This window comes from Tachysurus fulvidraco, chromosome 11, assembly GCF_022655615.1.
Source record: "Tachysurus fulvidraco isolate hzauxx_2018 chromosome 11, HZAU_PFXX_2.0, whole genome shotgun sequence".
Lineage (NCBI taxonomy): Eukaryota > Metazoa > Chordata > Actinopteri > Siluriformes > Bagridae > Tachysurus > Tachysurus fulvidraco.
This window is the reverse complement of record NC_062528.1, coordinates 5,754,485-5,769,375: the sequence shown is the minus strand read 5'-3', so window position 1 is coordinate 5,769,375 and position 14,891 is coordinate 5,754,485. Positions and strand designations below refer to the sequence as shown.

Genomic DNA, 14,891 nt, shown 5'->3' with positions numbered 1-14,891 from the left:
ATATGATGCAGAACAAAGAGATTTTTTTAACACTTTACCGGAGGAACACGACGCTGTGTTGAGGAGACATTCGTGTCCAGTCATGACATGTAAAACACATGGGGAAAACCTCGTCAAGGAAAAATACAATACAGAAGAGTTGCCTCTTAATTTGCGGCTGAAAAAGGATCTGATCGTAACATATTGGGAGAAATAGAATGAGTATTGTAATGTAAACAAAACTCAGACATTGTTTCACTGCTTCAGAGCTTTCTTACCGATTCTTATGTTAGTCAGGATAAAGAGCTGGTCCTGCAGGGGCTCATGGGAGCACAGGAAGGTTAGAGCGAGGTGCTGATGTCCTACTTTTGTTATTCTTAACCGTTTTCCACCCTGTATCCTGGGCACCCATCATGAGAAGGGCGCTCAAACTTTCTGGGCAGCCGTCAACCGCCTGCCGATCTCCAGCAACGCCGTTCTCTGCTGGAAATTCTGTCACGTCTTCCACAAACTTCTAAGAGACGGCCATCCAAACGTGAGTACCGGTACAGCGAGCCTGTGTTTATTCATCCATTTCCCCAGTCATTGTGTGTCTGTCTTACACAGAATATGTTGAGAAGAAATTACTGATCTGCTGAACCACATGACATGTATACGTGTGTATACGTGTGTTGTTGTTTTTTTTTTTGGCCAAATGTTTCAGCCAGCTCTATCCTAAAGACCTTCAATTGCAGGAAAACCCGGTCCCTAAAGGCTGTCTAAACCCCGCAGCCCTCTGCCATGCTATTTTGTGACATCAGCAAGGTTCAGACCTTTGGTTCTGTGGTCTGAGAATGTGCTGAGTTGAAAATATGGCAATTGATCAGACTTGTGGCTTTTTTAAAAAAAAAATTTTAACGTTTTTAGAGGCATACTTTCATCAACAAACCCTCTGTGTTACTGGTGCTAAACAATAAAGAACTCTGGTCCACATGAAGACTTTGCCAAAGGGCCCAGCAAGGGCTCAAACTGGGACACATTTTGAGTGTGTGCGTGCGCTAGAGCTAGGGGAGGGTGGGTGGGTGGGGGGTGGCAGTGTGTGTGTTTGTGGGCGGGGGTAGCAAGAGCGAGTGGGGGTACGCATGAGAGCATGCCTGTATGTGCAAGAGCGCGTGTGAGAGTGCATGTGAGTGTGTGTGAGACCAGGTTCATATATTATGTAGTTACCCCAAAAGTATTGTGTGATTTGTCTAACTTTTTATGAATTATTATGATGATGATGATGATCATCATCATCATCATCATCAATTATTTGTTTGCCTTGGTGTTTTATGAATTATTATTATTATTATTATTATGAATTTATTTATTTATTAATTTATTTGCCTTATTAGGTCATTAAAGACTCGGTGCGGAGCAAGGCAGACCTAAACGACATGAGCAGGATGTGGGTAAGAGTCTGATCCTAATCATGACTACGCATTATGTTTATTTATTTATTTTATGTATCACTAGTTTTTAGGTGTCTTTGATTGGCTCTTGCTAACTACAGCGTGCTTTGGACTCGTGCCTGTGCCATAGTATTTCCTGTCAGTGACAGATCGTGGGGGTCATTTGATAGCCGACGACTGACGGCTCGGTGAATAAGCTGAGAGCACACGAGTTTTAATTAGCAAACGATGACATTATCCAGTTCATGTTAGTACAGTGTTACACCACCCATTTATTCCCGAGAGCCATGATCCATCATCCCTTATACTGAGCCCAGCTTGTTGTGCACATTTCTTCTGCTATCTCTTATTACACTCAGGCCTTATGAGGGCCAGCTTTGCTCAGTAGCTTACAGGAAGGATAGGAGCTAAGGAACGTGCTTAGCACTCGTTTTTTTTTTGCCAAGGGACACTTCTTGCTGATGATGTGGGTAATTTAACGAGTCAGGAATAAAGTTTCCTGTGAACTGCATCCTTTGGCGTATCCCAAACAGAGGGGTTTGAGGAAGTCGGATTGAAAACCCACTCTAGTTATTTGTTTTAATCCCCCTTCCCCTTTTCTCTGCATGGCACAGAGCCACCTGAGTGAAGGCTATGGGAAGCTTTGTAGCATCTACCTCAGACTCCTCATCATCAAAATGGAGTTTCACATCAAAGTGAGTAAGACGGGTGCACCCTCCACCCCCCCCCACACACACACACTTATTTTATTAACAGTTGTTTTAAAGTAAAACGAGCTGTTTGTCAGTAGTAGTACTGTATTTGAGTATCAGTGCCTGTGAGCTAAAGTCATTACGTAATGGTTTGCACTTTACCCTCGAAAACCGGAGATCAACTCCACATAATCCTCTCTACTACACCAGAACCCTCGTTTCCCCGGCAACCTTCAGATGTCAAACAGACAGCTCGAGGAGGCGGGTGAAAATGACGTCAATAACTTGTGAGTTCTGTTTTGTATGCTGCACGTGTCCATGCCCTTTTTTGACCTTGATTTATTTATGGAGGGAGGGAAGCGAGGGAGGGAGGGAGGGAGGGAGTGGAGGAGGGAGGGAGAAAGGAAGTGGAGGAGAGGTAGGGAGGGAGGGAGGGAGGGAGGGAGGGAGGAGGGAGGGAGGGAGGGAGGGAGGGAGGGAGGGTAGGGAGGGAGGGGGAGGCTAAGGAAAGAAAGGGAGGGAGAAAGGAAGGAAGGAAGTAGAAGGAGGAAGGGGAGGGAGAAACGGGAAGGAAGTGAAGGAAGGGAGAAAGGAAGGAAGGAAGGAAGGAAGGGGGTAGAGAGAGAGAGAGAGAGAGAGGAGAGAGAAGAGAGAGAGGAGGGAGGAGGGAGGGAGGATAGGAAGGGAAAAATGAGGGAGGGAGGGAGGGAAGAAGGGAGGAAGGAAGGGAGAAAACGGAATGAAGGGAGGGAGAAGGAGGGCAGGGAGGAGAAGGAATGGGGGAGGGAGCGAGGGAGGGCGGGGAGGGAGGGAGGGAGTGGAGGAGAGGGAGGGAGGAGGAGGAGGGAGGTCTGTCTTTCTTTCTGTCTTTCTTTCTTTCCTTCTTTCTTTTCCTTCTTTCCTTCTTTCTTTCCTTCTTTTCCTTCTTTCCTTCCTTCTTTCTTTCTCTCCTTCTTTCTTTCTTTCCTTCCTTCCTTCCTTTTTGCTTCTTGGAAAACTGATTTCCGATTCAGATTATGACGATTTTAAAGAGTCCTTTGTTCTTTATGAATTCCAGCTTCCAGCTGACGGTGGAGATGTTCGATTACCTGGAGTGTGAGCTGAATCTGTTTCTTGCTGGTGAGTTACAGCTCAATGTCAGTCTGTCTGATGCACAGCAGAGCTTTGAGGTCAAGTGTGTAATGTCTGTTTGTCATGCTGCTGGGAGTGAACTCTGAAAAGGGCTTGATACGTCTGGTGTGGTCCAGATATGGTCTGTCTGTGTGTGTGTCTGTGTGTGTGTCTGTGTGTGTGTCTGTGTGTGTGTCTGTGTGTGTGTCTGTGTGTGTGTCTGTGTGTGTGTCTGTGTGTGTGTCTGTGTGTGTGTCTGTGTGTGTGTCTGTGTGTGTGTCTGTGTGTGTGTGTGTCTGTGTGTGTGTCTGTCTGTGTGTGTGTCTGTCTGTGTGTGTGTCTGTCTGTGTGTGTGTCTGTCTGTGTGTGTGTCTGTGTGTGTGTGTGTGTGTGTGTGTGTGTCTGTGTGTCTCTGTGTGTGTGTGTGTGTCTGTGTGTCTCTGTGTGTGTGTGTGTGTGTGTGTGTGTGTCTGTGTGTCTGTGTGTCTGTGTGTGTGTTCCTAGCCCCAGGGACAGGAAGCCACACCCCTGCACAGTGAGCAAATAGTCTCACAGGACCTGCATCAGAAAGGGAGGGATTCACTGAGGAAAAGATGAAAGGCAAAGATACAGATATTAAAAAAGAAGGGAGGGCTAGGAGAGAGATATATGGTGGAACATAGAGGAAAGTAAATGATGAGGATGGAGGACAAGGTCAGAGACATATAGAGAGGAGGAAGATTGTTATATTGGAAGAAGGATGTTGGAGATGGAGCTGCCAGGTAAGAGGTCAAGAGGAAGGACAAAGAGGAGATTATATGGATGTGTTAAATGAGGATGTGAAGGTAATTGGTGCGAGAGAAGAGGATGCCGAGTATAGAGTTATGTGGAAACTGCTGAATCGCTGTAGTGATCCCTAACAGGAAAAGCCAAAATTAGAAGTTGTTTGAGGAACATAAACTTGGTAAAGAACTGGAGCAATGATGCTACATGAAATATACGATATATATATAGTACGCACATTTTTGTGTTGTTTATACTTACATGAGGCCTTATTTCTCCAGCACAGTCATTTTATCGTGTGTTTGTGTGTCTCACCAGTGTTCAGCTCGTTGGACATGTCACGGTCCGTGTCGGTGACGGCAGCGGGTCAGTGTCGCCTGGCTCCTCTGATCCAGGTCATTCTGGACAGCAGTCATCTGTACGACTATACAGTCAAACTGCTCTTCAAACTACATTCTTGTGAGTCGGAGCTCTTACTGTTCTCCTTTATTACACTAGTTCCTGCTACATAATACCACATTTACATATAAAACATTACAAAACTGGTTGTGCCAAATGACACCACACACTGTGCACTTGCACTATGTACCCTGTTGTCTAGTTTATGACTTATAGAAAGGTAGAATCGCAGACCCGGTGGACCCGAATTAATGAAGATTCGAATTAAAAATGACCTCATAGAGCCCGAAATTTAGCGTAAACATTTCTAACTATGAATCTTATCTTAGAGAGGAGGCGGGGCTTAACCCTGTTACTAGGTATGACACATTCTTATGAAGTCTGTGATTGGTTGTTTTAAAAAAAAATGTCTGGTGTATTATAAACCTTCACTTTGTCTCTATGTTAAGATATTTAAGGCTTTATCGTGTAGGGATTACGTTCGTGACCGAACAGATTAGAGATGCTCTAACATCTGTACGTTACTAATGTAATAAATGTAAACATTTCTGACACAGAGCAGAAATGTCATAGAGACAAATTATATTATTTCTGCCTCTGTTTTCAGAGTCTCAGAGATGTTTTTGTGTCTCTAAATGCCACAGCAGCAGAATGTGTGTGTGTGTGTCATTGTCATTTCTGCGCTGTGTCACAGTGTTGTATAAAGTAGTAGAAAGCGATACTTGAGTAAAAGTACAAGTATCGTACTAGAAAAAGACTTTGGTAGAAGTGAAAGTCACCTTTTAGAATATTACTCAAGTAAAAGTCTTAAAGTGTCTGATATTTACTGTACTTAAGTATCAAAAGTCATTTTCTTACTCGTGTACTTAAGTATTTGAAGTAAAAGTAAAAAGTAAAATTTCAGTGATTTTCAGTAGGCATAAGAGGCGCTTCATCTTTCATTCCAATGTACAGAAGCATTTCTTGCAAATACAGCCACGAGTGTATAACGTTATCTTCTTCACCCTGTTCACCACTATCGTCGGGGTGGTCGTCTATGACAGGAGTGGGCAACCCGTGGCTCTCGAGCCGCATGTGGCACTTTGCCCTGTTTCGTGCGGCTCTTACGTTCATATCGAAGTTTGTACTCGTGTCTTTTTATTGTGCGCGTTCACTTCGCTTGAGTTCAATACGGTATTTTCGTCAAACGCGCATGTGAGTGGGATGAAAATACCTCAAAGTTTCCCAGTAGGAACAAGATCATTTGAGTAAACAATTTGTGTCAAGTTCGCTTTAAAAATGACAGGGAAAAAGGTGATGATCATGTGTGCCCATGTGTATGATGTGGCTCTTTGAGGTAACACAGTAAAAATGTGGCTCTTGGTCTCTGACCGGTTGGCCACCCCTGGTCTACGATAATGGGAGGTCCTCCAGTAGGGGCTTCCGTGGCGGTTTCAGTTGTGCTTCCTCCTCCTTTGGCAACATTACGCTGAAATAGAGCGTGCGGACGAGCGTAATGCAATCTAGGAGCAGTGATTGGCCAAACCTCCCTTACTGCAGTCACACACATTTCTGCTGATTTTATTTTGTAGTAACGAAGATGCTTAGTGGAAATATAACGGAGTGAAAGTTTACATTTTATCTAGGAAATGTAGTGGAGTAAAAGTGAAAGTTGACATAAATTTAAATAGCGAAGTAAAGTACAGATACGTGACATTTCTACTTAAGTACGGTAAGGAAGTGTTTGTACTCCGTTACATTACAACACTGCTGTGTCTGAGATGTTATCTTTAATATGATCGATGACAAAAATAATCCCTACACGATCTAATCTGTATCATCTTATTAACTCTCTCTCATTATTAAATATTGTATACGATACATTTCTTCTCCCTCGTCACCTTTCAGCCATTTTCTCCTCTGATGAAGAAACGTTTTAAGCCTCTTAAATGTCCTCCTCACTACTCCTAACACTTTTTGACCTTATGAGCTCCTTTAAGGGTTTAAGATGCTTTGTGAATAACTTTGTGTGACTCTTTAACTTTAAGGGAAAACGCCCACATTACACAAGAATTTTTGTAGAAATTCATTATTAGGAGGAACTCTTTACACTCGTAATGTTCATGAATACAGGCTCAGAAGTAGAAACCGTTTCCCAGTCAAACACACGTAAATTTATTTGTTTGTTTGTTTATTTATTTATTTAATATAAATGACATTTACAAGTTGTCTTGTCCACCAGAGTGTCATGTCAGGTGAAGTCAAGAAACTTTTACTGTCATTTTAACTTTATATAAAAGTGATGCATTGAAATGAGAAACCTTTCCCCAGGACCATGATACTACAATAAATTACCTAAAGCAACACAGAGCTAAGGATTTGTGTGTGAGTGTGTGTGTGAGTGTGTGTGTGAGTGTGTGTGTGAGTGTGTGTGTGAGTGTGTGTGTGAGTGTGTGTGTGAGTGTGTGTGTGAGTGTGTGTGTGAGTGTGTGTGTGAGTGTGTGTGTGAGTGTGTGTGTGAGTGTGTGTGTGAGTGTGTGTGTGAGTGTGTGTGTGAGTGTGTGTGTGAGTGTGTGTGTGAGTGTGTGTGTGTGAGTGTGTGTGTGTGAGTGTGTGTGTGTGAGTGTGTGTGTGTGAGTGTGTGTGTGTGAGTGTGTGTGTGAGAGTGTGTGTGTGAGAGTGTGTGAGTGTGTGAGTGTGTGTGTGTGAGTGTGTGTGTGTGTGTGAGTGTGTGTGTGTGTGTGAGTGTGTGTGTGTGAGTGTGTGTGTGAGTGTGTGTGTGAGTGAGTGTGTGTGTGAGTGAGTGTGTGTGTGAGTGAGTGTGTGTGTGAGTGTGTTAGTTCAGTTCTGTTTGTTGAGGAGTCTGGTGGCTTATGGAAAAACACAGTCTGGTCGTGAGGGTACCTTTTTTCCAGATGGCAGAGTGTGTAAGGGGCGTGTGTGTAAGGGGCGTGTGTGTAAGGGGACATCCACAATGCTGTTGGCTTTGTGTATGCAGCGTGCTGTGTAAATGTCCATGATAGAGGGAAGAGAGACAGATGCAGATGATCTCAGCTGTCCTCACTATCCGAGACGGAGCAATTCCAAAACCAGACGGCGATGCAGCAGCTCTGGATGATTTCAACGGTCCCTGTAAAACATAGTCAGGATGGGGGGGCAGTGATGGGCTTTCCTCAGCCTGCGTAAGAAGTAGAGATGGTGGAGCTGGTGTTGACTGACCAGGTGAAGTTCTCCGCCAGAGGAAGACCAAGGAATTTGGTGCTCTTGACGATCTAAAGGGAAGATGCGTTGATGTTCGGGGAAGTATGGCGGCTCTGTGCTCTCCTGAAGTCAACAACCAACTCTTTAGTTTAGTACATCAGACGTTTAGCTGTCGTCGGCCATCCTGAAACAATTTTCTCACCCATCGTCAGTGCCTGGTAGCCCCGCCCCTCTTTTTGTTACATAAGCAAAGCTGTGCGTGTCCATCAGTCCACACTGGGTTTCTGTTTAATAAGTGCATCATCCAGGTACTTGATGTAGACTTCTTGGTGGACATTCTCAGTGTGCACATGCTGCTCTTTGGGACGCACCTTAGCCTTGACAATATTTTTCCATTTCTAATTTTTTCTCATTAGCATGCAGAGGTTATGTTCTTTATAAATAACAGAAATGTCTAGTCTGTCCTGACTCCTAAGTTTGTCTGTCTGGCACGTTGTTTCTCCCTATTCAGGTCTTCCAGCAGAGACTCTGCAGGGGCACAGAGATCGCTTCCACGAGCAGTTTAAAAAGTGAGTCGCTCTCATTCAGAGCCACACTGAGCTCCTTTGGCTCCCAGTTTGATGTATATTGACCCCCCCACTCTCTCTCATGTCTCTCTAGGCTGAAGAGTCTCTTCTACCGTTCCAGTAACCTGCAGTATTTTAAAAGGCTGATCCAGATCCCACAGCTTCCTGAGGTAAGGCTATGTTTGCCATGTTTAAAACCCACTGGAAAGGTATTACCCAATCCTCAGACACAGCAGCAGTCCTGATGCTGGCTTTGTGACAGCCAACCAGTGACTCACTCTCCTTTGTGTCTGCGACTCTCTACAGAATCCACCGAACTTCCTGCGTGCTTCAGCTCTGTCAGAACATATCAGCCCAGTAGTGGTGATTCCGGCCGAGACCTCGTCCCCCGAGAGTGAGCACATGGTAGAGACAGACGAACTCGTGGACACGGACGTCCCGTCCCTGCCGGTACTACACGCTCGTGTGCACGCTTAAATGGACTATCTAAATTACTAGATCTATTCTGGATGCTTATTCATACTGTAGTGAATAAAAAAGGTTGTTGCCCCTGGTTCCGTGCTTGCACCTGACTATGTAGTATGAAGTCCTTTGACCTTAACATAAGAGAGAAAGTTTAAATGAAACATTTCGTAATGCATGTATTAAAATCTATTTTTAAAAGCTCTATAAACCCCGAAAACCATTCATTCCTTTTGTCTGGTATCCAGATCGTATTTATTTGTGTACGATTCTGTTAACGCAGGCTGCCGTGGAGAGCAGGTTCGATGACCTCTTTGGCACCTCGGCTGCCACCGATCCCTTCAACTTCAGTCAGAATGGCATGCGCAAGGATGACAAGTGAGAGATCAGTTTCTTTCTTTCTTATTTTACACATAAAGGAAATCTTCTGGTCACGTTCTTGGTCTGTTTGCATCGACATGCATGGAAAAAAAACAAAACGGCGTAAAAGTGCATAAAACCTGTTACAAACTGAGGATATGCGTGAGTAATTTCAGAAAACGGCTTTTGAATGTTACTTTATTGCTAAAAGTTAAAAGCGATGAAAATGCATGCGGGATTTTGCCTTGGCATCACTGTGTGCTCGTGGGCACAGAGTTTGGGAATCCCTTATTTGGGCTAGAGCCAGGTTATGTCTGTCTCTGGGAAAACCGCCTCCGTGTGTACAGTCAGTATCATTGTTTGTCTTAAAATATTCAGAGCGTGGGCCGAATCAGGGCTTTCTTACAAGCTGTCTAGCTATTCGGTGTTCTACTACAGTATATTCTATTTTTTTTAAATCCCTCAGAGACCGACTCATCGAGCAGTTGACCGCAGAGCTCCAGGCCCTGAAGGAAGAGCTGGAGTCATTTAGACTGGAGGTTAGTGAACTAGAGAAGGGCAAAGGAAAGGTGTGGTGTGAACGAGTATGAAACGTGTTTTATTCAAAAGAACCAAGAGAACATTTTGCCGGATGCTCATAAATGCTTTGTCCGGACCGTTACCTCAGAGCGGCCGTCTGTGCCAGGCCCTGCGAGGGCGTATCAGTGAACTGGAGGCGGAGTTAGCTGAGCAGAGCCACCTCAAGCAGCAGGCACTGAGCGAGAGCGAGTTCCTGAGGGCAGAGCTGGACGACCTACGCAGGGTCAAAGAGGACACGGAGAAGGAGCAGCGGAGCCTGACTGAGATCGAAAGTAAGAATATCTTGCCAAACATTTTTGTAAAGACACTCGTCACATACTCCCAGTCTGAGAACTTTCTCAAGATGGGTGGGTGTTAAAGTCAATAGTCAGTGTCCTCTCCTAGTGATTCCTCTGAGACTTTCAACTATCATGGCCTTTACTGGAACAGCCCGATGATCAAATGCAAGGAAAGCTTACTGTAAGCGCCTTGATTACAACCTCCATTTATACAGATTACACGGAGCTGCACGTACACGTTGGATTCGCCGCATTTGGATGCCGATGTAGGTTCACAAAGCCATGAGCATTAACAGTAAAGCAACATCCGCCATTGTTGTTGTGTTTGTCACTGCTGCGCTAACGTTGCTGGGTAACGTGACACATATACAATGATGTCAGACTCGGCTCTGTGACGGCGCTTTAGCCCACTTAAAGGCAAACCGGTTCTTAGAAGGTTCACCAGTGGAACTAACTTTGAACCAGCACGGGCTCTGAACCAGCACCCGCTTCTTTTTGGTGGAAAAGGGGAATAAGAGTCCTGCCATAAGCACAGGAGAGTTTTTAGTTTATAGTATAAAAGGTAAATGTCTGTGTTCTGAGGCAATTGGAGGCAATCCCGTACCTTAGGGCTTTGTAGGAAAAACCTTATTTAAATATTGATAGAAGCAGCAGATGATAATATTCTGTAATACCTTCATGTGCAGTGGTGTGTCAACATTTAGTACTTTGTAGTTTGTAATTAATGCAAGTCTGGGAGACAATTTAGTGTGGATAATATAGGAGTCTGGACTAATTGGAACTCTCTCTCTGTCTCTCTCTCTCTCTCTCTCTCTCTCTCTCTGACTCTCTCTCTGACTCTCTCTTTCTCTCTCTCTCTGACTCTCTCTTCCTCTCTGTCTCTCTCTTCCTCTCTGTCTCTCTCTCTGACTCTCTCTCTGACTCTCTCTTTCTCTGTCTCTGTCTTCCTCTCTGTCTCTCTCTCTCTGACTCTCTTCCTCTCTCTCTTCCTCTCTCTCTCTGACTCTCTTCCTTTCTCTCTCTCTGACTCTCCCTTCCTCCCCCCCCCCCCTCTCTCTCTCGTGTGTGTGTGTACGTGCATGCAGGAAGGGCCCAGGCGAACGAGCAGCGCTACACCAAGTTAAAGGAGAAGTACACTGAGCTGGTTCAGAATCATGCTGATCTGCTGAGGAAGGTATGAAGTCATGTTTCATACAGAGAGCTTATTATACTATCTACATGGCAACCCTCACTGGTTACCTGGGCTTCTCCAGCCACCCACTCGTAATTGCTGCATTTACAGTATGTATGCTGGAACAACCTCCTCTGTGCTGAAATTCTGTGTATGTTTAATTTAATAGTGTGTAACAAATTAAACTTCAAACATGAAACACGAGTTGTTTCTTTGGAAGAGCAAAACAGAAACCAAAGCAACAAACCAGAGCATTCGGTTTTCAGTATATTAGGAATTGTACAAGGCATGTTTGTGTGTTTGCTTCAGAACGCAGAAGTGACTCGGCAGATGATGGTGGCCCGTGCCGCCCAGGATGAGGTGGCGACCGTGAGGAGGGAGATGGAGGAACGAATGAAGGCAGCTCAGGAGACAATCAGCCAACAGGTTGTGTTTGCAAGCATGCAACTCAAATGAACCCTTTCACACACACGTTCCTCTCGGTGTCTCCAAGTATCCTAGTGTGCATGCCACAAATTGTTAACCGTGCATGTTTTGCTAGAATTTGTGTATACACACCTCATACTGCCCTCTGTGTGTGTGTGTGTGTGTGTGTGTGTGTGTGTGTGTGTGTGTGTGTGTGTGTGTGTGTGTGTGTGTGTGTGTGTGTTTGCATGTAGGAGAGAACCCAAGCAGAGCAGCTCCAGGTGCTTCAGGCTGACCTAGTTTCCAGCAGAACAGAACTAGAAACCCTCAAAGCCAGCATGGTTTCCTCTCAGAAGGTGATATATAAATATATAAAGCTCTCCATATCATCATCTCGAACCTTTCGTCACACTGCTTTTTCCTATTAAAACTTGTGAAAAGCCTCTGGGAGCAGTTTAGCTTACTCATCCTTGTAGCTGTCACTCTGTAAGAGTGAAGTGGTGACTGGTGAGACAGCTGCCACTGACTGACCTGACAAACACATGGTGCTGCTCAAAATGAGCACGGTGTTGATGTTATGTTCGGAAAGTCTCAAGCTACGTTTATTACCGGATAATTTCTCTGTCGTTACCTCTACCAGCGATCTGTTTGACGTCGTATGGTCTAGGTCAGCGGTCGGCAACCTTAAACATTCAAAGAGCCATTTGGACCCGTTTTCTACAGAAAAAAAACCACAGGGAGCCACAAAACCCCATTTGACCTCTAAAAATGAAGATACCAGTGCATGTATAGTTTTTTTACCTTTATGGGAAGTATAGAAAAAACTGTAGTGTGTTCATTTATGAAATCAATGACCTGCTACCGAGTAAACGAAATTATATTTCTGCAGGCAAACAAAAATATTTTGAACAGATTGAACTAACCTTAACAAAAAAGATGCTGGGTTGAAGGTTACTTTCAAATAAAATGTTCAATGTCTGATTGAGTCCTCTTCGTATTCAGGACATCAACATTTTAACTCGCCGGCTGCAGCAAACCAAAACTGCGTCTGCTTCTGTGTGTCGGATTTCGCAAGTCGGCAGTTATGGCGCATATTTTGAGCGACAAACAAATTAAACACGGATTATTTTAATGTTACAAAAGCATCATAATCTTAGAATTTAGTATTACATTTTTAAAAAAACTAACTAAAATAAAATAAATTGAAATTAAATATTTATTTCCCAAATCTACAGGGAGCCGCAGCAGAGGGATGAAAGAGCCGCGGGTCGCGACCCCTGGTCTAAATGCTTTTTTTTCCTTTTTGTGTCTTCAGTCAAGTGAGGAGCTCAGTGTGCAGCTGTCTGCTCTGGAGATGGAGAAGGCTGGGCTTATGGACACCGTGTCACAGAAGAACGTGGAGCTGGCAGCTCTGGTGGTGGAACTGGAGCGAGTGCAGAGCAGTCTAGCAAACGAGAGGGAGAGTGGCGTGAAGGCTGCTGAAGCCCTACAGAATCAGCTCAATGAGAAGGTGAAAAAACTGCCTTACGTGTTGAAGCAAGTGAACAGTTGATCCTTAGATTTACACGAAGCCCCTTTTGGAGCCGTTTCAGTTTCACAGGAAAAATACACTTGGCTAGCTGTTTGGGTTCAGCCCATTCCTCACTGTGTGTGTGCGTAGGAGAGTCGGGAACAGGCGCTTGAGAGTGAGATCGTTTCTGTACGCTGGGCGGCTCTGAGGGCAGCGCTGGAGGAGGCAGAGAGGGTTGTCCAGGACAGTCTGGCCCAGCTGGATGAGCCTGCACACATAAGCTGCACCAGCTCAGCCGGTTAGATCCCAGAGCTTCACACAATCAAAATATTCAAACCTCGAATTATCAAACATTACGTTCTTAATCCTTTCTTGTTGCTCAGAAATCTAAAATGTGTCTAGCGGGGTGTGTGTAAATGCCGTCTGACTGAGAGCTGACAAGACTGGAGCTTTGTCTCTTTGTCTTTCTCAGTTCGGTACGCTTTAGTGACATGTAATACGTCGTCACAGTATTGCAGAGGCATTACCGAAAAGTGAAGACCTGTGAACGTCTCCCTTTTTCTTTCTGTATGTAGATTACCTTTTATCCAGGTGCCAGGCTGCTGTAGAGTGTGTGGACAGATTACAGACAGCCAAAGACAGCTTTATAGCTGATAACACAGGTGAGTTGTTAAAAAATGAATAACCTGCTGTTTCGTGCGGTCAGAAGGTCAGGGATTAAAGCCTGAACAAAGATTGCTTGTAATATTTAGGATTAAGTGTATGATTACTGAGTATGTCAGGGCCTTTTTACACCTGGTCACTTCATGTGTTTTCTCTGATCTGATGGCTATCTGATTTGTTAAAACTGTTCCATTTACATTAGGCCACATAAATGTGTCTTGGCGAATCGGATATCGATCCGATCTTTCTACTCCCGCCCAAAATGCAAATATATTTTACCTCATTTCTGGGGTAATTAAAATGGAACGTGCTTTAGTGTATGCGGTTGCTACAAAAAACAGCATTTACTGTTTGCTGCATTTCGCTGGCAGCAGCAGTGCATTTTAAGACAAGACGAGAAACCTGGGTGAAAGATCGGAGCCAGCACTGGTGGGAAAACATATTTGTTTCTGGCGCGATGTCACCTGTGAGTGACCTACTTCCGTTTGGGAGGAGTATAGCGCTGATGTATGTGGCTTGAACAACCACATGCATTTACACCTGAAACACGTCCCAGACCACCTCCTGAAGTGGTTTGAGCGATCGGATTTATATCCGTCTCAAAACCATTTCGGAGGGCATTTAGACCTGGTCTTTTTACCATCGGATAGCTATCGGATCACAGAAAACGCATGAAGTGACCAGATGTAAAAACCCCCTTTAGAAAAAATAGGGAAATATTTTTGACACACAGGTAGACTGGTCATGAATTGGCATTTCTGTTGCTCAGTCAGTTACTTACAACGGCAGCAGTTGACGATATTGAACCTTACTGTCGTGTGTGATAGGTGTGACAGAGCTGGTGCGGGTCGTGGCTCAGATGGCCCACTTGGTGGGTGATACCATCATACAAGGCAGCGCCACTGCGCACATGGTGTCAGTGGAACAAGCCGACGGTGAGTGGAAGTTTTTGCATGCTATACTCACTATCGGGAAAGATTTATGGCTATTATGTAGAGGTGCCTCACCATTACGAGTCGTCCCGTGTAAGCTACTACTTCGTTACTGTATTTAAGTAGGAATTACACGTATCTGTACTTTATTTTTAAATAAATTTACGCTATTTAAATTTGTCAACTTTCACTTTTACTAAACTACATTTCCGAGATAAAATGTATACTTTTACTCCGTTATATTTCCACTAAGCATCTTCGTTCATCAAGTACTTCATCAAGTACGCGCAGCGTGCACGCGCAGTCAGAGCTAGAGGCATTTATCTATAACGTTAATCGGCTGAAAGCCGCAAATACAGCAACCAAAAGCAGTGAAATGTTACTATTCTTATTACCAGAGTTGTAGCACAAAC

The 14,891-nt window shown here is 44.4% G+C and overlaps 1 protein-coding gene across 5 annotated transcripts in view; it reads left to right on the top strand.

Moving 5' to 3' along the window:
- hip1 (huntingtin interacting protein 1) overlaps positions 1-14,891 on the top strand; it is a 49,669-nt gene that overhangs the window by 23,494 nt on the left and 11,284 nt on the right. For 4 of the 5 annotated variants that reach the window (XM_027136640.2, XM_027136652.2, XM_027136641.2 and 1 more), the window contains 19 exons: positions 372-514; positions 1,353-1,409; positions 2,024-2,104; positions 2,312-2,388; positions 3,159-3,220; positions 4,292-4,432; positions 8,064-8,121; positions 8,213-8,288; positions 8,425-8,568; positions 8,864-8,958; positions 9,407-9,479; positions 9,608-9,791; positions 10,883-10,971; positions 11,278-11,394; positions 11,628-11,729; positions 12,689-12,883; positions 13,034-13,181; positions 13,459-13,545; positions 14,374-14,481. In XM_027136640.2, coding sequence (XP_026992441.2) covers positions 372-514; positions 1,353-1,409; positions 2,024-2,104; positions 2,312-2,388; positions 3,159-3,220; positions 4,292-4,432; positions 8,064-8,121; positions 8,213-8,288; positions 8,425-8,568; positions 8,864-8,958; positions 9,407-9,479; positions 9,608-9,791; positions 10,883-10,971; positions 11,278-11,394; positions 11,628-11,729; positions 12,689-12,883; positions 13,034-13,181; positions 13,459-13,545; positions 14,374-14,481 — 2,037 coding nt within the window. Of the gene's footprint in view, positions 1-371; positions 515-1,352; positions 1,410-2,023; positions 2,105-2,311; positions 2,389-3,158; positions 3,221-3,935; positions 3,973-4,291; positions 4,433-8,063; positions 8,122-8,212; positions 8,289-8,424; positions 8,569-8,863; positions 8,959-9,406; positions 9,480-9,607; positions 9,792-10,882; positions 10,972-11,277; positions 11,395-11,627; positions 11,730-12,688; positions 12,884-13,033; positions 13,182-13,458; positions 13,546-14,373; positions 14,482-14,891 lie in introns of those variants that run through there. The other variant, XM_027136672.2, reaches the window with a different exon arrangement.